Source organism: Nelumbo nucifera, chromosome 4 (genome assembly GCF_055504915.1).
Source record: "Nelumbo nucifera cultivar China Antique chromosome 4, China Antique-T2T, whole genome shotgun sequence".
Lineage (NCBI taxonomy): Eukaryota > Viridiplantae > Streptophyta > Magnoliopsida > Proteales > Nelumbonaceae > Nelumbo > Nelumbo nucifera.
The window spans coordinates 23,786,996-23,812,100 of NC_142652.1; the positions used below are offsets into that span (position 1 = coordinate 23,786,996).

The 25,105-nt window shown below is 36.8% G+C and overlaps 1 protein-coding gene and 1 long non-coding RNA gene across 9 annotated transcripts in view; one reads left to right on the plus strand and one right to left on the minus strand.

Annotated features, from left to right (window-relative positions):
* Nucleotides 1–15,824, minus strand: part of TGH (SWAP (Suppressor-of-White-APricot)/surp domain-containing protein) — a 64,868-nt gene extending 49,044 nt beyond the window's left edge. The window contains exons 1-7 of one of the 3 annotated variants that reach the window (XM_010267038.3): nt 15,690–15,824; nt 15,387–15,563; nt 15,108–15,198; nt 14,909–15,003; nt 5,805–5,908; nt 5,598–5,659; nt 5,437–5,511 (exon numbers count right to left, since the gene is read on the minus strand). In XM_010267038.3, coding sequence (XP_010265340.1) covers nt 5,437–5,511; nt 5,598–5,659; nt 5,805–5,908; nt 14,909–15,003; nt 15,108–15,198; nt 15,387–15,521 — 562 coding nt within the window. In that variant the 5' untranslated portion in view covers nt 15,522–15,563; nt 15,690–15,824. Of the gene's footprint in view, nt 1–5,436; nt 5,512–5,597; nt 5,660–5,804; nt 5,909–14,868; nt 15,004–15,107; nt 15,199–15,386; nt 15,576–15,689 lie in introns of those variants that run through there. The other 2 variants (XM_010267039.3, XM_088903351.1) reach the window with 2 other exon arrangements.
* Nucleotides 15,825–17,063: 1,239 nt separating this feature from the next.
* On the plus strand, nt 17,064–20,115 carry LOC104603091 (uncharacterized). Of its 6 annotated transcripts, none has more exons than XR_736152.3 (6): nt 17,064–17,213; nt 17,301–17,348; nt 17,615–17,913; nt 18,148–18,229; nt 18,701–18,798; nt 19,664–20,115. It is a non-coding gene; the product is annotated as an uncharacterized LOC104603091 (long non-coding RNA). The 6 variants fall into 6 exon arrangements; XR_736153.3 differs by having other exon boundaries at nt 19,672–20,115; XR_736151.3 differs by lacking the exon at nt 19,664–20,115 and having other exon boundaries at nt 17,067–17,213; nt 18,701–18,930.
* The last annotated feature ends 4,990 nt before the right edge of the window (nt 20,116–25,105 follow it).

Sequence of the window (25,105 nt, forward strand, 5' to 3'; positions counted from 1 at the left end):
TCGGCCGGGACTGCTGTGAATGAGAACCAACCTGCCTCCACCACTGTCTGTGATACACTCTCAACTCCCTGGACTTTTGACAACCCTCTTCATGGCACTCCCCCTCAACAACTGGGATAGGTAATGGAACTTCTGGGGCTGAAATCCCTTCCTCACGACTCTCCCCCTAAGGAGAGGCCCTATGATAGTAGGGCATATCCTCAAAAAAGGTGACATCCATGGACACATAACGCCTTCCCGAAATAGGATCATAACAGCAATACCCCTTTTGATTTTGTGCATCCCAAGGAAAATACATTTAGCAGCTTTGGGATCAAATTTGGTGTGATGAGGTCCCAGGATTTGAACAAAGCAAGTACACCCAAAAGTTTTAAGGGGAATAGTGAACAAGTCCTTGTTTGAATACAGAAGGTTGAATGGTGTTTTCATGTCCAAAACCCATGAGGGAATTCGGTCAATAAGGTAAACAGCAGTACGGATTGCATCCCCCCAGAAGCGTATGGGAACATTAGAGTTGAGCATAATGCTTCTGGCTACTTCCAAAATATGTCTGTTTTTTCTCTCAGCAACCCCATTCTGCTGAGGTGTACGGGGACAAGTGCTCTGATGAATAACTCCATGGTCTAGAAGATATGATGCCAGGGGTTTTGCAAAATACCCCTTGGCACTATCAAATCTGAGAATTTTGATCTTGATTTCAATTTGGGTCAATACCATCTAAGGGAAAGCTTGGGTCAGTGAAGGAACCTCATCTCGAGAGTGCATGAAATATATCAACGAGAAACGGATATAATCATCAACAAATAACAAGAAGTATTTGTACCCCCCCTGGCAGGAATATGATATGGCCCCCAAACATCAGTATGCACAATTTCAAATGGAACATTGCTTCTTTTATTCCTCAAAGAATAAGTTGACCTACAATGTTTTGCAAGTTCGCACAGCTTTCACACTTCAAACTAGACACTTGGACTGACTCAAACAAACTTGGAAACAGACTCTTCAAAGACCCAAAGAACAAATGACCTAATCTGTTATGCCAAAGCATAATCTGACCCAAAGACTGAGAAATAAACAATCTCCCAACTTCACTTCCCTTCCCCTGTGGATGCTCAAGCAGGTAGACTCCATTCGTCTCACGGCCAATCCCAATCACCTTCCTCGTTTCCAGATCCTGAAAGACACAACGATCAGGAAAAATAGTCACTGAACAGTTTGATTCTTAGTAATACTACTAACTGAAAGCAAGTTAGCACTAAGCTTAGGGACACGCAAAACTGAGGACAAGGAGATGGCATCCGACAACCTAATGTCTCCCTTGCCAGAAATAAGAACAAGAGAGCCATCAGCAATAGACACTTTGTCATTGCCTGAGGATAAACAGTAGGTGGTAAACAAGGTGGATAAACTAGTCATATGGTCAGAAGCACCTGAATCTATTACCCAGACGGGTCTAGTATTACCTGGGGCTGAAGTGTGATATGTTGTAGCTCTTGTACCTGAGGAAGCAAAAGCTGAAGTAGGAATGGCAGGAGTAACAGTTGAAGACTGAGATGATGACCCGGAAATACCAGCTTCATTCTCCATTTGTGTCAAAGCAGCCCGGACAGCAGCTAAGGCATCTAGAGATGTGGTTCTTGTATTGGAAGATGATGCACTGTCAGTGTTGGCTGCCATTATTAGCACTTCCTTTCTTATTTTTGAATCTAGTTGGAACAAGATGGGGATGCAACTTCCAACAAGTATCCCTAGTATGCTTGGGCTTCTTACAATGATCACAAAACATCTCCCTTTTATCTTCCTTCTTTATTTCCTTTTCCTGATCTTTCCCAAATTTCTGTTTTGTTGCTGCTACGGCTGATTCCATGGGTTGAACTTGTAACATCACTTTTCTTCTACTCTCTTCACTATGCACTAGTGAATAAGCCCGAGACAAGGTCACACTATCCCTGGTAAGAAGTTGTTGTCTTACTACGTCAAATTCTGAATTCAGACCTGCTAGGAATTCAAAAACTCTGTTTGTTTCAACCAGCTTGCTATAGGTAGTTGCATCTCTCTGATTCTCCCATTCAATGGTTTCCAAATGGTCAATTTCATGCCACAAAGATTTCAAAGTAGCAAAGTAAACGGATACTAGCTTCTCCCCCAGCTTGAGATTTTTCACTTCACACTTCAGTTCATAAGCCCTAGCAACATTAAGAGGTTGGGAGTAGGTCTCTTTCATATTATCCCAGATTTTCTTAGCCGTTTTGGCCCATAAATAATTTCGGCTAATGTGGGGCTGCATTGAATTACACAACCATGTCATCACCAAATAGTTCTCTTGAACCCATTTGGCAAGTGATGTGTCTTCGTTTGTTGGTTTCTTTATATCCCCCGTTACATAGCCTAATTTACCTCTACCCCCAATTGCCATCATGGCTGATTGTGCCCACTCTAAGTAATTTGTTCCATCGAACCTAACAGTTGTAATTTGAAAAGAACTTTCAGTCATACTTCCAGCCCCTAAAAAACTTTCTCCTGGAGTCTTGAATTCACTTCCTACTTTCTCCATTTTAAAGAGGATGTTAACAGTCACTGCCAGAAATCAATTTCAGATTATTGGTAACTCCCAAGAAACAATCCTCAGTCGACAAGAACACCCAGGAGCCAAAAACCCAGATTATTGTAGCTACTCAAGAACCAGTCACTGTCACAGAAAAATGGGAGCAATAGTTGACCATGGGATTTCACAAAAAAAACTCAGAGAAACTAGCAGATATATCAGAAAACTGCTGAATTAAGGTCGATCTCTGTCAGAAAACTAACAGCAATAATTGACTTAAATCAGAACTGTCAAAAAAAAGCTCCTTTCAAGGTCGATCTCTGTCAAGAAACCCTAAAGAAATGGCAAAGGAGACAGAATTCTATTAACCACTGCTTCCAGAAGGTTAAAAGCTCTTCCATTTAAGGTCGATCTCAATAAAGATGAGTTCTTTCTCAGAAAGAATTTGATCGCACCTTTAACCTTCAGATTAAGCCCTAATCTTTGACTTACCTGACTTCTCTGACTCTTCCTGGTCACCGGGCACTCTCCAAAGGTTGTGTAACCCCTTAGGCACAATTCGAATCTCCAGTGATCCTCCAAGAATCAGGTGAAGATGCAATACTTCAGATTCAATAACTTCTCATGCTACCGACTGAATTAGCCTCACATGAGAGCCCTAAACTGCTCTAGTTTTGGCTCTGATACCAACTTGAATAAATTAAACCAGCAAATAGTTGTTTTCTGATTTAAAAGGGTAGAAAAGAAAGAGAAAGAAGGGTCACGAATAGAAGAGGAAGAGAAGTAGGAAAGAAAGGGTTTGGCTAAATTATGTTTCTAGCCGCCCACTAAGATGTATTTATATTGTAATCTATTACAATGACTAATTACCATAATACCCTTACTTAAAACAAATGAAAGAAAGACAAACAAGGCCCAGCCGGCCTAATTATTCTAAATAAAAAATAAAATAAACAGCAGGTATAAAATGTGGGGTTGGAACCCCACAAACACTTAACAGCTTATCATCTATCTCTACACTCTCTAATGGTGTTTGGAGCCTCACTTTCAGAAGGAACCTATTTGACCGGGAAATAGAGTTTGAATCCTTACTACACCGGTTACAGCAATCCCATCCCATTGCCTCTGAAGAGGATTGATTGTAGGATTTGGAGGTGAGACAGCAAAGGGATCCTCTACGTTAAAGTCCATGATGCAACACCTCAGCCAGGGTGGTTCCTCCTTTCCTCACAAAATTGTTTGGGCTCGTAAAGCACCATCAAAGGTCTCTTTCCTGGTTTGGACAGCAGCCTTGGGTAAATGGCTAACAAAAAACAAACTGGATGAGAGAGGCATTCAGATCACCTCCCAAAATTGTCCACTATGCAATGTGGAGTTGGAAACGATATATCATTTATTCCTGCATTGCTCAACCAGCAGGTCTCTTTAGAGGCATTTGCTTGGAAATCTGAGGGTCCGTTTGGTTCGCATCGGAACCAGAATCGAAATCCCTCAGAGTCAGAATGCTCTATTCCCATAGTCTGTTTGGTTCAGACAGGAATCAGAATGGGAATCGGAATCAGCTGGAATGGGATTTCATTCCACCCAAGGGCAGGGGAGGGAATGGCCATTTCCTCAAATGGGAGAATGCCATTCCACCAGGAATAGGAATGGGATTCCAATTTCACCCAACCAAACGGTTGGAATTGGAATCCAGACCCATATTCCCATGAACCAAACAGGCCCTCAATCTTTATTGGGTCTTCCCTAACACCATCCTAGACTTTTAAAAGGCTGGTATGTGGAGGGACTTTCCAGCAATGGCAAGTTATTGTGGTGTATGTTTCCTGCGAAACCAGATCTAGTCCCAACAAGGGCCACAACAGCCTTTGCAGCCGTGCATTGGGAACATCTCCCTTCTCCTCAATGGCAAGATGTTCCCAATGCACAGCTGCATAGGCTGTTGTGACTTGTTGCTGGGACCCTGTGTTGGAACCTGATCCAAACTCATTTCCTGCAGCTGCCTTTTGGACTATCTGGATGGAGATGAACAGTAGAATTTTTATGGCAAATCCTAGTAGATGAAATGATTCGGAATATTATAACTAAAGTTTATTCTTGAGCTCATGCTGCTAATCTATCTACTGAAATTCTATTTTTTGTAGTTATCACAACAGCTGAAATACTGTGTATTTTCTCTACTTGTACAGTTTCTTACTGTCCTTACTGTACTGGGATTTTCCCTCTCAATCATCAATACAATTATACATTACTTTTTCCTAAAAAGAATTAAAAAAAAAAAAAACAACTAATCCATTTGTAACACTAATGAGAAAAAAATGATAACAAAGAAAGCAAATTACTCTATAACAAAAAAAAAAAAAAGAAAATTACAAAATGTATAGCAAAAAGGAAAACTATTAATAGAAGAATGATAAAGAAAAACGAGTAGAAGATGATTTTCCAAAACTAAAATTTTCCCCATTAGCACCTTTTTTTTTCTTTTGTAACCATGACAGGTTAGGGACTTTGGTCTATTCTCTTAAAAGGTGCCTAAGAAAGATGTAAAATGGGATATGAAGGATTACTTTAAAGTATCATATTGTTTGTGTTGTCATTGTGGCCATTGATTCTAGGTTTGGCTCTATACTGTGTACTCCTTTTTCCTTTCTTTTTTTTTTAATTTTTTGGTACCCCTTTTATGATAGGTACCAGTTTCATAATAATTTTTCATTGTCAATTATAAAGAAAAGGAAAAAAACATAAATTTCATCCAATCTAATAATATTTCTAACAGGAAGAAAAAACATATCCCAGGTCATATAGACAGTCAAAACTTCAATTAAATGGATCAAAGATAATACCAAGAGGAAATGCAGGATGTCTGATTTAATGATGCTGAAAAAACATACCATACAGTGAATTAGAGTGTGCATCCCTAATGGAATGACCATGCCTCCACCCCATCTTAAGCAGCAGCTTTACACCTAATTAACAAAAATCCAGGTGTTTATTTTTGGAATCTATAATTTTTTTACCAAGAAACTATGTTAATGAATTAATGAAAACAAACCAATAGAATTTGCAGCAGGTAGAACTATTTCATCAGGAACAGGTCCAGGAATAGCTGATGGCCTGAATTACAGTGAAGAAACAATTAAACCAAGTAAATAAGAGTTAACAGTGATATGACAATAAAATAACTACTTAATTTTAACATTGGCACAGATAATATGTGATCAAGAAAATTTATAATAATAAAAGTTGAGCCTGAGAAAACCTCTTCTGTTGTTCCTTCTCAGCTTGTTTGCGAGCAAGCTCTGCAGCTGTAAATCCAAATGTATCAAACTGCAAAGACGTCCCTAAGGAACGGCCTTCCAATTCCTTAAGATCAAACAAGAGAAACGATGGAGTCAATATTAAACAAACTTAGAACCTTAGATGAGCAAGCAATCTAACAATCACATAGGATGGATAAGTAAGATAAATTTGTTAGTGAAAAGGAAGAAACAAGCTACAGCAGGGGTTCTCCATAAAAGAGGAAAAGCTTAAAGTACAAAGACAATTAGTATATTACTCTGGAAACAAGAGGACAAAACTCCAAAGCTCAAAACTATCCTTTTTTTTCTTAGGAAACAAATCCTTAGAGTTGCATCAAAAATTAGTGTCCTTTGATTCATGAGAACCATAGTATTTGTGGATGGACTCAAATAGAAGGAAATGTATAACTAACCTAAAGCATAGTTGTCAAGGCGACACACCTAGGTGACAAAGTACCCATGGCAAGTCAAAGCACCCCAACACTTCTTCATACAGAAGAAGAAAAAGACCACAGAGAGCCAAATAGAGTGGTTTCTTGTGTCTTATTAGGGTCAAAAATGGTATTTTTAATTTTATTTTCATTTGATTACATTTATTCAATTAGACATTAGGGTCAAAACTGTCATTTTCTACTGTCACCTAATGGAAGGTCAATTAAGTAAATCAATTGCAAACTACAGGGGTGTTTTACTAAAACACAAACTATAGGGTAGGTTTTAGTAAATGACCCTAATAATAATAATAATAATAACAACAACAACAACAACAATAATAATAATAATAAAGACATTATCAAACTACATTATTCATTTTGTGGGTTTATACACTAACTTTTTTATTACCTTCTTATTTGTTAGTGTTCAATCAACACACATGTTGGCGTATGATGTCTTGAACCCTCAAGAACTTCAAAACCTAACCCGATAAGCAAGGAAGAACTTAAATTTTTGTCCAATGAAAACATTCTGGATTTTCTTTTCTTTCTTCTTTTTCTTTTCTTTTTTATTGTTTGATAGATTTCTTTCTTCTTTTTCTTCTCATGAACATGTTGATTTTCTATGTTTTAATACAAAGTTCATACTTTGTTACGAAGGTTATAGAGGATTATAATTGAAAGATGATTGTTGGTTGCTATGGAACCTAGAGAGTTACCCTAGAATTCATGATTTTTATTTAAAAAAAAAAAAAATCCATTGCCTAGGTGAAGAGCCCCCCCACCCCCCAACCTCACCTTGGCACCTTGAAAATAGGAGTGCAACTTGGGCAGGCTCAGGTTGGGATTTTGTCAATTTTTAAACAGGCCTGGCCCCGAAATCTAGGCCTCATGCAGTGCAAAATCTTCAAATCAGGTACCCAACTTGCACCCCCTACTTGAAAACTATGCCATGGAGTCATCCACATAAGCCTCAGATATACAATCTGTTCATTCATTGCGAACTTGCTGGCTGGATATGAGGAAAAGCCTTGAGGCTGTTTGAAGTTAACTTCTGTTTCCCAAAAGATCTGATCTCTTTGTTGGAGTGCTGGCAGGGGTCTGTCCAAGAGAGGGAAAGTTTTGTGGGAAGTGATCCCAGAAGCAGTAATTTGGTCTATTTGGTTGGAAAGAAATAGGAGAATCTTTGAAAACAAGTGCAATTCGGAGGATACAATTCTAAAAAGCTTATGGGGAAGAATCTATTCTTGGTCTGCAATGATAGACAGTTAAAGGATATACCTTTCAGTTCTTTTTTTTATCATAGAAATCTTTTTGTATCTAGATCAGATATATAATCAGCTTTTTTTATCAATAACAGTGAATTTTATTGAAGTATTGAAAATTACAAAGCAAAGGAGCTAAACAATCTTAACTCCCGAATACAACCAATGTACACCCAAAATGTAAAGCAATTACAGCACAGCCCAAAACATAAAGTTCCTGTTCACCCCTTGCCTAGCTAGACCATCTGCCAATGAATTTGCACTTCTCTTTACCCATGTACATTGAATTTCAATGTCCTTAGTCAGCCACTTAAATTTCCTCTTTTCATTGCTGTAATTCCAGAGCCTAGAGTTATCCTCTTTTAGCCAGTTCACCACAATTTCATAATCTCCTTCTATGATCAATTTATTAATATTCATGTCCTTGACCCTTCGTACCCCTTCAAGGGCTGCTAGTATCTCAGCCCTCAAAGAATCTCCCACCCCAATTGGACCAGAATATATAGCTAACAGATTCCCGTTTTCATCTCTTATCACTCCCCCTATTCCGGAGGGCCCTGGATTGCCCATACTGCTGCCATCGAAATTCAGGTTAGTAAAACCATGAGGTGGAGGGGTCCAGCAGGAACTTGAAGCCTTTTTAGCTGAAGCTGATTCTGCAATCTCCTTCCAATTCCTTAGCAACTCATCAACTAAGAAATCTGCAAACAAGTCCAAAGTTTTCAACCAATGTATCACCCTAATATGAATAACCTCCAAAATTACTTCCAAGCTTCTCTCCTTATCGGAAAAAATCCGTGAATTCCTCTCCTCCCAAACAGTCCAACAAACTGCAGCCCTAACACATCAGCTTTTGTTTTTCTCTTCCCTGCATCAATTTCTTTTTGAGCAGGGTTTGTAAATCTTTTGCTTATTTTATTGCATTACTCATTTCTCAAAAAAAATAAATAAATAAATAAAGAACTTGCAATAAAGTGAGCAACTCAGTTTTGAAGGAAGATACCAAAAAAAAGAGGGAAATGCCTTCATCTGCAGGCCCTAAGTGTCTAAGTAGAATACTTCCCTCATGCTTAAAGAGAAACTATCAATGTTTACTTTCTTTGTCCCTGCCTCCGGCATCTCCCAAACATCATTTCTTTGTTGTCTACCACTGGAGTAGCTTGCTACATACTGGCAACCACACAAATCTCATACATAGTGACACCCTTAAACTCCTTATCTTAGAACCCAATGTGCCACTCTAACGAAAATGAAGTCTATCAGAAGCTGCACATCAGTACTGCTGCCCTGGTACATTGCCACATAATTTCCCCCTTTGGTGTGTAAAGGTGGAACTCATAAAGTAAATATATCAAAAATGCTAAAGGGCAGAGACCAAAAAGCACCAAAATTGGGGTGGCATAGGATGCAAATTTGAGGGGATAGGCACCAGGTTTTCCTTCCCTTTCGGAGCATGTTATAAGTGTTAATAATCTGCAACACAACCTCCCAGCAAAAGGACTTGATCCTTGGGGGAGTTGGACTGTCCTAAATGACTTGACAGGAAAAGGTTAGAACAAAATTAGGGTGGCATGCAAGGACTTGAAAAAAAAAAAAAAAAACACAAAAACTCTAGGATAAGGTTTGACAAAGAGATTGTTACCCCTACCAAATATCTTCCCAAAAGTTTACCCTGACGCAAAATCAAACCACACCTAATGTATCTCATGAAAATAGAGTAAATTACCCTAATGGCTTTTTGAGGGCAGTCAGGGCACCATAGAATGACACTTCTAGGGGGTCCCAATTCTCAAATCCCATCTATTTCACCAAATGCCAGAAAGACAAATATTCAATGAGGAATCTCCACACCACTTACCAAGGAGAGCTGTATTCTTATCCTTTAACCAAACAAACCCTACTAGCTTTATTTTTGCACAGAAAATCCAGCTTGAGGATGTGTTTCTTTCTCTCTTACCCCAGTTTCCCAAAAAAAATCTCTAATTATTTTTTTCAATTCTTTTCACTACTTTCATGGGAACCCTAAAAAACAGATAGAAATCTGTATTATTACTCTTTAACCTAACAAACCCCCATTAGCTTTATTTTTGCACAGAAAATCCAACTTGACTAGGTGATCTTTTTTCTCTTCCCTAGTTCCCACAAAAAATTCTCTAATAATTTTTTTCAATTATTATCATTTCTTTCATGGAAGCCCTAAAAACAAATATGAAGTAGACTGGGAGTTTGGAAAAAAAAAAAAAAAAGTTGATTTGATAAGGGAATTTCTAGGAAAATATGGTTTTCTTTTATTAGGTAGTTGCTTGGAGAATCTTTCCGCTATTAACATAAAATCATAATTATATTTAAATCTGGTAAAAAAAAAAAGAATCTTTCCACTATTAACTCAGCAGCCCTTCAAAGGAACCTCAATGCAACTTTTGTTTCCTTAATCACCAAGAAAAGTGGTGCTGTCAAGCTTAAAGATTTCAAACCAATCGGTCTGATTGGAAGTGTGTATAAGATTTGGCTAAAGTGCTGGCAACAAGACTAAAGGAAGGTAATGAGTTCTGTCATCTCCATCTTTCAAGGTGTTTTTATCTACAACAAGTGCATTCATGACAGCATTCTCATTGCAAATGAGCTTATTGACTTGAGATCTAGGAGTGGCTGTAAGGGTTTGGTGTGCAAGATCGACCTAGAAAAGGCTTACAATCATGTAAACCGGGCTTTCCTAGACTACTTGATGGACAGATTACATTTTGGCCAGAGGTGGAGAAATTAGATGAAAGTTTGCATTACTACTAGTTTCTCCATCCTCATAAACGGGGCAGCCAAAGGAAGGTCCAAAAGTTCAAGGGGGCTTAGACAAGGTGATTCAGTATCACCTTTATTGTTTTTGATAGTCATGGAAGATTTAGCAGATTGGCAGGAAAAGCTTCAAAGATGGGTCTTCTGGAAGGTTTTGAGGTTTGTAATGGAGGCTCTAAGACTTCTCTATTGCAATTTGCCAACAATACTCTCTTCTTTTGTGAGGCATCACTGAACCAGATCTTAAACTTCACTTCTTGCTTTATTGGTTTGAGGTGGTCTCTAGTTTAAAGGACAACTTTTCCAAAAGTGAGATTTTACCAGTTAGTGAAGTTCCAAACTTGTAAGCCTTGGCTGATATTTTGGGGTGCAAAATAGGTAGCTTTCCTTCAAAGTATTTAGGTTTTCCTTTGGGGGGAAAATGAAATTCAAGCACCACTTGGAATCCTATTTTGGAGAAGAGTGACAACAAGTTGGCTTCTTGGAAAGTTAGATATCTTTCTAAAGGGGGAAAGCCTGTCTTAGTTAAGAGCATTCTGGCTAGTCTTCCATGTAATTTTATGTCTCTCTTCTTAGTGCCATAGGAGGTAGCGAGGAAAACTAAGAATGAGGGATTTTCTGTGCCTTGGATGAAAGCACTCTTCTAAATACCATCTGGTGAACTGGGATGAGATCTATAAACCCATTTCTCAAGGAGGGTCGGGCATTTTAGAAAGGTGAAAGTGTTTAATTTGGCACTTTTGGGAAGCTGGTTCTGGAGATTTTCAAGTGAACCACAAGAATTATGGAGAAAAGTAATCGTTGACAAATATGGCTTCATTAACACTGGGTGGGACGAAGGTGGCTCTCTTCCCTCCTACGGGTTTAGCATTTGGAAAGGAATTTCTAGAGCTTACCCTCATTTCTTGAATGGCATTTCCTATAGAGTTGGAAATGGAAGAAGACTGAGGTTTTGGCTGTACCCTTGGTGTGGTAATACTATTTTAAAAGAGAGTTTTCCTTCTTTGTTTGTTGCAGTTGCAGCAGATGACCCTCAAATTTCTGTGGCTGATTGCCTCGTTCAGGAAGGAGACAACTTAGTTTGCTCTCCAGTTTTCAGAAGGAATTTCAATGATTGGGAGTTGGATCAGGTGGCAAAGCTTCTGTCTTTGCTTCAGAATCAGCACCCTGAGTTGCATTCTGAGGACTCTAGATGTTGGAAATAGGCAAAATCTGAAAGCTTTTCAGTCGGGTCCTGTTACTGGGGGCTCCTGGGTGAAATTTAATAGCCCTTCCCTTTCAAGGCCATTTGAAGAGTAACTGCCCCTCTAAAAGTCAAGCTTTTCACCTTGGTAGCTGCCAAGAAGAAATGCCTTACCAAAGAGATGCCGATGAGAAGAGGCTTTACCTTACCAGACTTGCTCTGCCCCTTGTGCAATCAACAAACTGAGTCTTTAAGTCATCTGTTTATCCACTGCAAGTTCTCAACAGGAGTTTGGCACCATTTTCTTTTTTTTTTTTATCAATAACTTTGAAACTGTTATTGATTAAAATACTTTAGGATACAATAATAAGATACAAAAGAAATCAGCATAGCAAGCTGACCCAGTACAGATTACAAGTGTGCCCAAAACATATCTGTTCTGTGAACCCCTTGCTTTGCTAAGCTATCTGCCAGACTATTGGCAAATCTCCTTACCCATCTCACCTGAACTGACAAGTTCCTTGACATCCATTTAAATCTTTTGAATTCATTCTTCAACTGCCATGTCACCCCTTCACCTTTCTGCAACCATTTTATCACAGTTTTTGAATCTCCCTCGATGATCAGCCTATTGATCCCCAACTCTTTGACCTTCTCAACCCCATATACTGCAGCTAGAAACTCTGCCCTTGTCACATCACCTACCTCCACCGAACCGGAGTAAAGGGCAATGATGGAACCATTTTCGTCTCTAATGACCCCCTCAATGCCTGAAGGGCCCGGGTTATCCACACAACTCCCATCAAAATTTAGCTTCTTCCAACCCTCTGTTGGAGGGGACCAAGTCTCAACAAACTGTCGTCTCATAGATGATGAAGCAGCAATAAGTCCCCAAACCCTGAAAAAATCTTCAACCTTGAAGGCTGAAAACAGCTTCAAACTTTTTACCCAATGAGCCACCCTCAATGTTATTGTTTCAACTAAAGCTTCCTTGCATTTTTCTTTACTTTCAAATATCCTATCATTGCTTTCCTCCCAGATGATACAAAGTATTGCTGCTCGAGTGCATTTCCAAAGAATCCTTCCCCTCCTAGTCATACCATTGATACCATTAGGGCTGAATAAGCCTTCCACCCTGTCAGGAGAGGACCACCTGCACCCAAAAAGGGAAGTAAACCAATTCCAAATAAAACTGACAAAAGGGCAAGATATAAGAAGGTGGAAAACAGTCTCACCATTCAATTTACACAGGATTCTTAGGGCCATTAATCTGAGTTGGTGCTGGCCAAAAACAATCTCTTCTGTGCTAGCTGGATGGAGAGTGCCTGGCATGTCTAAAGAAGGGAAACAAGTTTGATCTGTCAAACCATCTGCAGTGTTGGGCTATCTGGTAGGGACGAAACTGTAAGGTTTTTGAGCAAAAAGCTAAGACTGAGGCTGGGTTATTAATTTTATAATAGAAGAGCTTAGGATCTAATTATCTCCTTCTGATATACATAGAGATGTTTATAGTTCCGGTTCTCTTTTGAGGGTTGACTTTTTTGGGGTTTCCTAGTTCTGGTTGCGCTTGTACAGATTCTCTTTGTATAGGACCTTATACTTTTGAATCTAATACAATACTTTACCTCTTCAAAAAAAGAGAATCGTTCACTGATCCAAAAGAGAGAGAGAGAGAGAGAGAGAGAGAATCTTTCCACTATTGCATCCCAAAAGAAATGCCTCCCTCAGTTTCCCCCCCCCCCCAAATGTAATCCAAATATTTGCCATGAAGAGGTCTCACCACAAACCCTAAAACACTAGCAGACCCCCCCCCCCCAAAACTCCTTTAGTTCTAGAGTGATCCCCACTCTACAACATTTCAAAAGGTTAATTTTCATCAACTTTAGTGTGAGGCTAACAATGCTCTGGTCGTTTTCCTTCTAGGATCCTTTTCATCTAGGGCTGTAAACGGATTGGATTTGAATTGGATCCAGCTAAATCCACATCCGATCCGATTATCAAACCCCTGGATCCAAGTCCAGCATTTTGGGTTTTTGGATTGGATCCAGATTTTTCTTTATTGTGTTTAAAATGACAATAAATAAAAAGTCTTAAAAAACTAATTACTTTTAATGGTTACATGTATACATGTATAAAAATGTATGCAAATATAAAATATTAAATTTACCATTTATAAACACACTACATATATATATATATCACATAATCATACTACATATATAATAAATTAATAATACTCTTTTATCAGATTTGGATTTTAATCGGATCAGATGGGGTTAAATCTGCATCTCATCCAATTATTAATCAAATGCAAGTTTTAACATCCAAATCCGGGATAATGGGATTCAGAGTCAAATTGGATATTAGACTTTAATAGTCTGTTGACAGCCCTATTTTTAGCCCATTATGTTCTCTCCTTTATCTTTTATAGTTTGTACTTTGTACATAGCATGTTGGCAAGAACCCATATGGTAGATCTAACTATTGTCATAGTAATACCATTTTATGTTACATATTAGAGAAAATAGTGCCTGTTAATTCTGATTCTTCTGCAATGGTGAGAAGCAAATTTTAGTGAAATACATTTAAAGCACCGATGTCCTTGTCTGGACCATATAAACCTCATAATACCAACTAAAGTAATCTGTATTTAGAAGTTGTTTTAATGCAGTCATCAAGGAAATTATATTAAAGCCATACAACTAGTTATACATATTTATTTTATATGGAGTAACAATGTAACATACACTTCTCCCAAGTAGCTCCTACCATGTGTCTGTTTGATAACTTTTTTTTTGGCTCCATGGGGCTACACAACAGGGGTAGCCCATCCCCCAAACCCATAACCCCTCCAACCCTGGTGTAGGTGGGATTCAATCCTAAGTCTTCGCTACAAACCAGCAGGAGACCTTACCAACCAGCCAGTTGGCACCTTGCCCTGTTTGATAACAATTTGTGAAGTCCAGTTTCAAGGAATTAATGCTAAACAGTCCTCAAATATCCAACTGAAAGCTAAAATTGCACTGAATGACTCAATTCCTATAACAGAATGAATAACCACTGATAATGGCAAAAAAAAATAAAGCTTTAATAGTCATGGGACTGCAAACCATTTAAAAATTTATAGATGATAAGAGCTCCTAGACTGTTTGTTTGAAAGGATAAATGCCAATAATAGACAAATTTAAATAACAAAATCAATCACAAATACAACTGAGGGAATATAGGGAATATATATATATATGACATGTAAGCATGTAAATGTGCATATGCGCATACTATATATATGCATTCAAATTTCTTTACACGCTGGTACATGCATGTACAACGTTTAGTGTGTGTATGTGTATACCAAGAGATCAAAGCAATGGAATATGAATATCAGAGCATACAGCTTTCTCATCATCATCCAAGAAGTTAAATATGCTCTGCTGCTTCACTTCAGCTCTGTTCTTCCTTGATGACGTAAACGACCGTGGAGTCCATCCTGCATTTCGATAATCAAGTTTACTAGATTCGCCATTCTCAATAACTTCAGACACTAAACCACGAAGAATCATTATAAAATCTCAATGGAGAATAACGATATACCCTCTTTTGAACCAGCAGTATTGTAATAACCAGCTGAAAATCCTCCCGTAAATGCTCCATGAAATCTTCTTCGTCCTTCCTCATCCCTGACCTGAAAGTTACAAATTTGCCATACCCAAATGAAGAAAAAAATGTAAAATAAAACACTTAAGCATCTGAGTAGATTTTTTTAATCACACCCATTAATCCAAATTATGGAAAGAATAAATTGTGCTTCTAATTAGAAATTCACTTCGTTCTATGAATAACAATAAATGATAATCAATTAGGAAATAACACCTCTTGCTTCCATGGAGGAAGAGCTCGCATTTGGCCTGTCGCCTCTGCGACCGCTTTCTTCTTCCGGCTTGTCATCTCCTCTTCTCGTTCAATTGGAGTCCCATAGAAGACAAAATCTTCCTCGTCCGCGTCCATCTTCTCTTTCTTTTGTTGGTTCTTGCTAGTTTCAATCTAGACCTGTCAAGCAAACTAAGGATATTTTAATTGATAGTAATTGAAACCCTAAGATATTAGAAAGCAAATATGAATATATGCGAAGAAATGGAAAAAGGAATAAGATGATGATCGAAACTCTGAGAAAACCTTTTTTTCCTGCTGATTGATAGGTTTTGCAATCAAACTGGTGATGAAGTTGAAGCTTGGAGAAAACGGTGACGGTAACTTGGAGTATGCTTGCCAATAGCATTTGCAACTTGGATGGGGTGTTTCGGTCCAGAGAGTCCTAGACCCGACAACTTGGACCCCACCCATTTGATCCACCCAACCAACACACTTGAAAACCCAGCCAAATCCATCCATTTTAGTTGGGTTTGGATCGAGGGTTACCCATTAACCCTCATATTATCATTAGGAGAACATCTTCCGTAATTATAGTCATATGAGAACATCTTCCCCACGCGCCCCAAAAGCGTCTCATATAGTCATCTCAAATTAGATTGGGAGATGTTATCAATATACGGTTAGGATGTGTTGTGGGACGTTTTTGGGGCACAATTTGTGGAGACAGATGTAACTTCATATTAGGGCTGTCAACGGTCTAAATTTGGTTCAGTATAGGGTAGAACCGTTTCGAACCCGTTGTTAAAATCGATAGTACTAGAACCGAATCAGACCCGATTGGTTCTATTATTTCACAACCGGTACTGAACCGATGGGCCAATTGAAACAATCGGGTCTAATCCAATTGGACCCAATTAAATAAAAACCCATACTTAAAATGGTAAGACTTGTAGTTTTTTATACTGTTTTCAAAATCAGATCGAACCGGATAGTCAGACCGAAAAAAACCAGGAATCGGTCACAGTTCCGTTTTCCTCCAAAACCGCTTTTCCCCAAAACAATTGATTTTGGTCAGTAAACCACTGAACCGGCCGATTAATCATTCGAATGGTTTTGATCTTTTTCCAATTTTTTTAATTTTTTAAATTTTTTTTATTTTATTTTATTTTTGTCAGAATGGGCCAGTCATTCGGAGCGAACGGTCGGACCATTTGAACCGGTAACTGGACCCTGACCAATTTGATCACCGATTCGTTTTTAAAAACCATGGTTTTTTATAAAATATTTTATATTAATAAAAATCTATATTAATTAATTAATTAATATTCCTAATGAATACATCAGCGAAAAAGGACTTACTTGATGCTAGTTTGATAAGAAAAAGAACATTTTCTTCAATAACTTGTTATCAGAATATTAGTAGGATATTTGTCAAAAAAAAATCTATTGTATTTATATAATCTTACTAAAAATCAATCTGTAAATAGCCTACAATCATATACAGTTTCAGTTTAACTTTACTAAAAACAAAATAATAGCAATTAAATTGAAGCTAAGGCTGCGTTTGGTTGGAGTGCAAATCTGAACCGTTGTAAATTTGCATTTCGGTTTAGATTTGCATTCGTTTGGTAAGAATTCAAAAATATGCCTATTTTCGATGCAAAAATGTGCATAGCCAAGGTTTGCATCGAAAATAGGTGAAACTATTGCTTTATAAAAAACGGAGGAAATTGTGCCACGATTTTGGTCGAAGTAAATAAGCAGGTTTCCAACTGTTTTCTCTTCGAGCGTTCGATAGAGAAGAAAGGTTATGCGTTTGCGATAGAGGTAAGATTGATCTGAACTCCAAATCCATCCATCTGTCGAGGTAATGAGAGATCTGAACTCTCATTTTGATTTTCTTTTCGTTTTTAGGTCACTTCCCTCGTCGGAAGAGAGATCTGAACTCCAAATCCCTGAGAGGTATGTCTGATATTTCTTCGTCCTATGGGTTTTCTCGAATCTTCCTTCGGTTCAGATTTGCACTGTGTTCATCCATTATGTGAAATGGAGTGCAGCCATTTCCAGATCCCTCCTCTTATTCCTTCTTGATTCCTTCTTCTGCAAGTCTGCATCTTCATAACTTGATTCCTTCGTTCTTCGTTTTTGTTGTTGTTATTTTCTTAATGACATGCCATTTTCGTAATGGTTTGTGAATTTCCTTTTCTGATTAAAACTAAATGTAACAGATTATAAATTCGAAAGGTAAGGAAGGTGGACGAAAGCAGGGTGATGGCATCCTAAGATTAAAAACGGCGAAAAGAGGAGTAGGAAGAAGTGCAGAGTGGATTTGGAAAATGTAGCAGAGGAAATCATCTACAACATCCTGGTGAACATCCCGGCCCGCACACTCTATGATTTGAGGCCACTCTGCAAGCTTTGGTATAAACTCATGGAGTATCCAGAGTTCTACTGTTAGCCAAAGTTATAGCCTGATTTGTAATGTAGATAATCAAGAAAGAGAAAAGAGAATATAAGGACAGAAGAGGTATATGGACATATTCATGAATATTTTATGCCTGAACTCTTAGTATTCTCCCAAAAACTTCCATGTCTCTGGATGTATTGTAAGGTTTATACTGTTTGATTCTTTTTGTGATTTTTTAATAAATAACAGAAATTTTTCAATAAACATTGAACACCGCACTGCACACCATATTGTTTGATTCTTTTTGTGAAATCAATTTCTATCACTTTAGTAGTGACAAGCTGTTAATTGCAGATTCAGGGGTTTCAAATAATAGAGATGGTTTAGTTGTTGTAAATGAGAAACTCAACGAGTGCAAGTCAAGGAAATTTTCACTGTGAGTGGCTCCCTCATCAAGCTTTTATATCATATACCCGCCTATGTATGGTTGTGTGTGCATTCATACTGCATATAAAAAATTGCATAGTGAAACTGATAATCAACAAAGTTTTTGTTACCTGCCAAATAACTGTTATAATATAATTAGCTGCTAATATATTACTGTTATTCTTTTGTTTTTTTTATAAATGTTAATATATTACTAGTTAACCTTTTAACATCTCATTTATCAATAAACTAATGAAAAACAAATAGTCCAAGGATTTATGGCACCACTGGACCCCAGTTATCAATAAATGTTAATATATTCTACCATTTTTATGATTGGTGAAAAATGAGTTTACTATTGCTAAGTTTCTATTACTTCCCAGTTTTTTTATTTTTTTGATCAACAGCTATTACTTCCCAGTTGATGTACAAAATTTGAATACATATCTAACACATTCTTGAAATATTTCACTTGTGGCAGATCTAAGGGTGTATTGAAGACTTTGAATCATTTTGAAAGATTTGAGAGAGATATGAAAGTGCTTTTGCTTAATAAGGTTTATGTTGTAAATGTTGTAGGTATTGTTTTATCATCTTCAGTCCTACAGTTTATTGTGTACTGCATATGTCTGAAGGATGAGATAAGAAGTTGCAAAATGTTTATTCACAAATTTCCCATGCTCTTGATATTATTTTATCTATTTTTGGTTACATATGTTGCTAGATTTGACGAGGGTGTTCAATTTTCAAGAACCTACTCCCAGCTATTTGTCATATTGGCTTCTTGTTATAACTTCATGTGGACCAAGCTGGATTAGCTTTTAGACATTTTTACTGATTTTCAAGGGGAAAATTTTCTAAGAGATGAGAGTGATGTAACCCATGGGGGGCTGCATGGTACAGCAGCCTAACTCCAACCCCAAGGTGGGAACTCCTAAGCCCTTGAGGTTGATAAATTCAATGTGCCTGCTGTATTTATTCTTCTAACCATCTATGGAATCATGGATAGGGGAGTACATTCTTTCCTTTAGGAAGAGGGAGAAAGGGAGAGAGAGGTATGGCTTAATAATTCCCTTTCACCCATTGAACAATGGTCCCTGTAATAGGCATAAACTTTACAATTGTAATGTTCAGTATACCTCTGGGATAGCCACTTGCTAGTGACTTCTTTCATCTAGCTTTTTTTACTGTTTGCTTTCCCTTTTGGGAATTTATTTTATCTACTTAAGCTTTGGGCTTAGATGTAATCATATTTTTTAACTCCCATAAACATGGAAACGGCCGTGATGGCCTTGAGAGTGTACACAGATTTTGTTGTGTAACATTTTCAAGAGGCTATTGAGAAGAACATCATGGCCATTGGATTCTTTTATTTCTAGACTTTGATGTATGCGGGATGGTTTATGTCACTAATTTTTTTTTTTTTTGTTCCTTTATGTGGAAGCTCCATAGTTCCTATTCAAAAAGAATAGTTGTCATTGGCGTGAAGAAGAGAGAGAAACTAGCTTACTTGGTAGAAGAGACCGTTGTATTTGCATTGATGGTAGGAGTAGCTGGTTGTTTTCATGTTGCTATTTTTTACCAAGGTGCCTGTTCTATGCCTATTGTATGCCCGGGCTGCTTGTTATTTTTTATATTTGTTTAATGGTGGGAGTAGCTGGAACACCATTTGGTAGAAGAGACCGTTGTATTTGCATTGATGGTAGGAGTAGCTGGTTGTTTTTATGTTGCTATTTTTTACCAAGGTGCCTGTTCTATGCCTATTGTATGCCCGGGCAGCTTGTTATTTTTTATATTTGTTTAATGGTGGGAGTAGCTGGAACACCATTTGGTAGCAAGAAACAGTTGTATTTGCATTGATAGAAATGCCAAACATCCACAAAAATTGTATTCTTATTTGCATCTTTCAAAACAAATGAGATGAGTGCAAAGTGGGTGTGTAAATCTTGAACCACTTTGAATCATCAAAAAAAAAAAAAATCTTGAACCACTTTGCACTCACATGAACCAAACATTTTTGTTTTGCACTCTACAAATTTGTATTCGCACTCCAACCAAACGGAGCCTAATGGAAAAAAAATAAGCAAACCTGCATATATGAGTGATCTTGAAATCAAACTGCCTCCTTATTCAATAATTGAAATATCCAGCAATTAAGCAAGAGCCCACTTACTAGCCGTCCATTTATCTAGTACTCCCAGTACTAGGTTCACATGGGTGGCATCTAAATTGTGATAAGCTTTCTTTTCTTCTACCCCATCTTCTCTTTTTCTTTGTTCAGGTGTGTAGGGATTGGTAAAGAGAAGTATTCGTTGCCAAACCTATATATTCCATAACCCATTAAATCATTCATAAAATCACTACAAGAATGAAACCATTAAACAATCCTCCCTCAAACCTGCATACTTCAAGAATGATTGACAATCCATTAAATTAAATCCTTAAGAACTAAAACTTTAACAATTTCTCAAACATTCATTAAACCTTTAAACCATAAGTCTATAATCCATTAAACCATTAAAAGTTCAAAAACATTAAGTTTCTCAAGTGTCAATAAACAATTCCATTAGTCAATTTTGAACAAAAACAAATATATAAAATCTCTAAAAGTTCAAGACTCCACAAAATATCCAATAGTTAAGAGTTAAGACAACTCCAAATCCACCGACCAAGTCTAAGACTCCAAAATAATTCCAACTGCAATCTTCCCATTTCCAATCTTTTAATCCAAGTTCCCACTCCTACAAGAAAAAATAATCAAAATATACTTGTATTCATATGATTATAATGAAAGATAAAAGCACTTGGTTTGTGTTAATTTTCCTTACCATTTCATAATGATCAAAACTCTTAAACTCCATCAAGTATTGTTTTCTGAAGTAGTATTTTCTAATACTAGAAAAAAAAAACATTGAAAGGAATTAATATATCCATCAAATAAATCTGAAGTCAAATAAACAATGTGTCTTTACTTACTAATATCTAAATCCGGAAACCAATCGTGTCCACATATCAAGGCTTCAACAATATTAGGAAAAAGGCAACTACATCTTGAATCAATAACTCTATGCCTGTGAATGCCGACTCTGATGCAGTAGTTGAAACAGGATCATCAATACATCACGTGCCATCTTAGAGAGTACAGGACACTTTGGAGTATTGACTTTCCACCAATTTAATATATTGAAATATGGATTTCTAGGAAAGAGTGGTTCATCCAAATATTGATCCAAATCTGACTTTTGGTGTGGCATTTGATTACTAGGGCATTCACTCATACACCAACTATCGAAAGATGTGAACAAGTCTCCTACATTCATTAGCATCAACAAATGAATCATTATTCAAACCATCATTTTCTCCAATAATTGAGGGAGTAACACACCTCATGAGTGAATCCATGTCATCAATTTCATATTAAAAAAAAAAAAAGATCTATCGGTGCATGATTAACCTTGCCAATGTAAAAAGAATAATTACTACCATAAATCTTAGTGTAGTAAAACCTCACTAGTACCATCTTAAACCATGGATCAATAACTAATGAAATGTCTAAGATCAAACTGCATTCATGCCAATACTTGTCAAACTTTATCTTCATTTCATTTTCCATCATTATGATTTCCACATGGTCACTTTTAACCCATTCAAGAAATTTTAGATGAATTTCACAAACATCTTGAAAATAAAGATTTGTAGTTGGATATTTAAACCCAGAGAAGTTATTGGTGGCATCATGGCAAATCTTTAAGCATTTTTTTTTAATAATTAATGCCATTTTCCACTCCTCCTTAGATGGATTTTATTTGTAGTCACAATCCATCTACTCCAAATGACAAAAAGAAAGTCTAAGTGCTAAAGTAAACTCTGACATAAGATATGTAGAGTTCCACCTAGTTCCCACATCCATGGGCACGCTTCTTTTTTTCTTGCACCTTTATTTGATTTATTGCATTATGAAACTTTTGATCTATTGATTGTGATGAATTAACATATTTAATAGATTCTTGAACTTTCTGAAGCACATGTCCTATGACTTTTAAACCATCTTGCGCAATTATATTCAAAATATGAGCTGAACAATGGATATGAAAATATGCCCCAAACAATGGAAGTAAATGTCGACCAACAAGGCAACTCTTAATTTCCTTAACCATAGCATCATTTGTAGATGCATTGTCAAGTATTATGGTAGCCACCTTTTTAGTGATATTCCACTCCATCATCTTATCCATTAGAACCTTACTAAGAGTCTTTGCATCATGAGGAGTTGGTATTTTCACAAAAGAAATGATTTTTTTATGCAACTCCCAATCATCATCAATAAAATGAGCAATGATGCAACAATACCCAATGTTCTCGTTCTCTACTGTCCACATGTAAGTGGTGAGACCAACCCTACAAGAAAGCTTATCTAAAAATTTATAAAACTTTTATTTATGTTGGTACACTGCCATTATGTGAGCCCTAATTGTATTGTGTGAAACTAGTCTAAACATAGGTTGAAGATTATTGCAAAACTTCTGAAAATACCCATGTTCAACCATATTAAAACGGTACTCATGCTTAATGATCATTTCCGTGAGATCCCTACGACTTTTCTCTTGATCAAATTTAAAGTTTTGCAACTTTGTGGATATATCTTGTGAAGTTTTAGATACTGACAATACTTGCTGACCACCTTCATTGCACCTCTTCCTAAAGCATTTAAGCAAATGTTTCCTCAAATGACTGGTGCCATTGGAACTAGACCCATTAAAGTCTTGTTTACAATGATTACAAATGGCAAGATATTCACCAATTGCACTTTTATTGAGAGAAAAATCTTTCAAAACTTCAGATGTTCTTTTCCTAAGCCCCTAGGATTTAGATATTTGAGAGTCTTGTTCTAATGGATCACCACCACCTTGAACAGTTGGTTGACTTTGAGTTGTTTCAGCTTGAGACATGCTTATAACTAGAAAAAAATCTTATATGTAAATGCATGAAATTATCTGTTATATATCTACTAACTAATATTAAATTATTCTAAAAAATAAAGCTAGAAAATCAAGAAAAGGAATTTACCTCTAGATCACCTAGGTGTGATAGATATTTGCAACTATAATTGGTAATTCAAAATAACAAGAAACCATCTGGTCTATTTAGTGTCGAATGGTGTCTAAGCTTGTATAACACCATCCGGTCTATTCAGTGCCAGATGGATTGTACACTTATGAGAATCATATATAACCATGCGGTCTATTGGGTTCTAGATGCATTTGGTGGTGTAAATACTAATAGATCACCTAAGAGATAGATGTTTGCAACTATAATTGATAATTCAAAATAACAAGAAACCATCCAATTTGTTTAGTGTTGGGTGTTTAGGCTTGTAAAATACCATCCAGTTTGTTCAACATCGGATGGATTGTACACTTATGAGAATCATATAGAACCGTGTGGTCTTATTGGGTTCTAGATGCATTTCATGGTGTAAATACTAATAGATCACTTGGGTGATAGATGCTTGCAATTATAATTGATAATTCAAAATTACAAGTGTCAATGTTAAGAAAAGCCCAACTATTCACTTCAAGGCTAGATGGATGGAGTCACCACCCACTAGAAAGCATAATAGGGTGGCTCACTACAAGAAACCATCAGTTCTACAGAGTATCGAAGTGCAAAACTCTATTAAAAACCATATAGTTTGTTAAATATTGAATGGCCTGTACATATTTGAAAGTCATATAGAACCATGCTATGTACTGGTTTTTAGATATATTTGAGGCTATAAATACTACTAGACACTTAGAGTGATATTTGTTTGTCACTTTAACAAGTAATTTGAAAGTCAAAGAAACCATCTAGTTTACTTAATGTCAAAAATGTGAAAGCTTGTTAAAACTATGTAGTCTATTATATTTTAGATGCATTTAAGATTGTAAATACTATTAGATCACATGAGTGATAGAAGTTTATTACTTTAACTGGCAATTTGAAAGTAAAAGAAACCATCCAATATATATAGTGCCGGATGGTGCAAGGTCTATTAAAAGCCATCTGGTCTGTTAAATATAACAATCAACAAACCAAATACAAAGTCCAATAGCTATAAAGCAAGGGTGACAAGAAACAAATAATATCCTTCTTTTCTTAGTATTAAAATTGGGAATATCATTATTATAAAATGAAGAACAAACCCCAAATACAAATGCAAATATCCAAAGGGTTGGACATCCAATCCATTCCCTAATACAACTCCTACATACATATTGTACAATGTAATTCAATAAAAAGTTCAACTTGGATATGAGAGGCCAAACTTCTTGCTGGTCATTCACTAGGCTACTCGCAACAACTTGCACTTCAAAAATTCTTTTAATGGTCCATTGGTTCTTCGTCTTGGATTTGCTCCAAAGTTTAGGAGTTTATGTGTGCATTGCAAACAAGGTGGGGTGGACACTCTTTCACTAGAGTTGCTTCATTCAATATGGTTGTGGTTGCTTCCTCGATTGGATGTGAAGTATTGGGATCATTAACACAGTTGCAACTTTTTCCTGTTTTTATATCTCCCACATGTTGTATCTTTCATTAGAAACTCTACTTCATTAGTTTCTTCACTGTTATGGGCACACTTGCTAATGAATCAATGATATTTAATCTTTGCTTGAATCTATAGTTTCAACACCCTGCACATATTAAACAATAATAGGTAATTGATATTAATCCTTTTGTTATTTGTAGAAGTGGAAGTTGGAGCTAATAAAAAATACTATTACTTATAAGTCCTTACACTCAAAATAAGTAGGGAATCAAGGACGGAAACTAAAATAGGCATCTATGTAATAATAATGGATAAATCTATGATGCGGAAAGGATATGATATGGGAAGAGTTTTGAC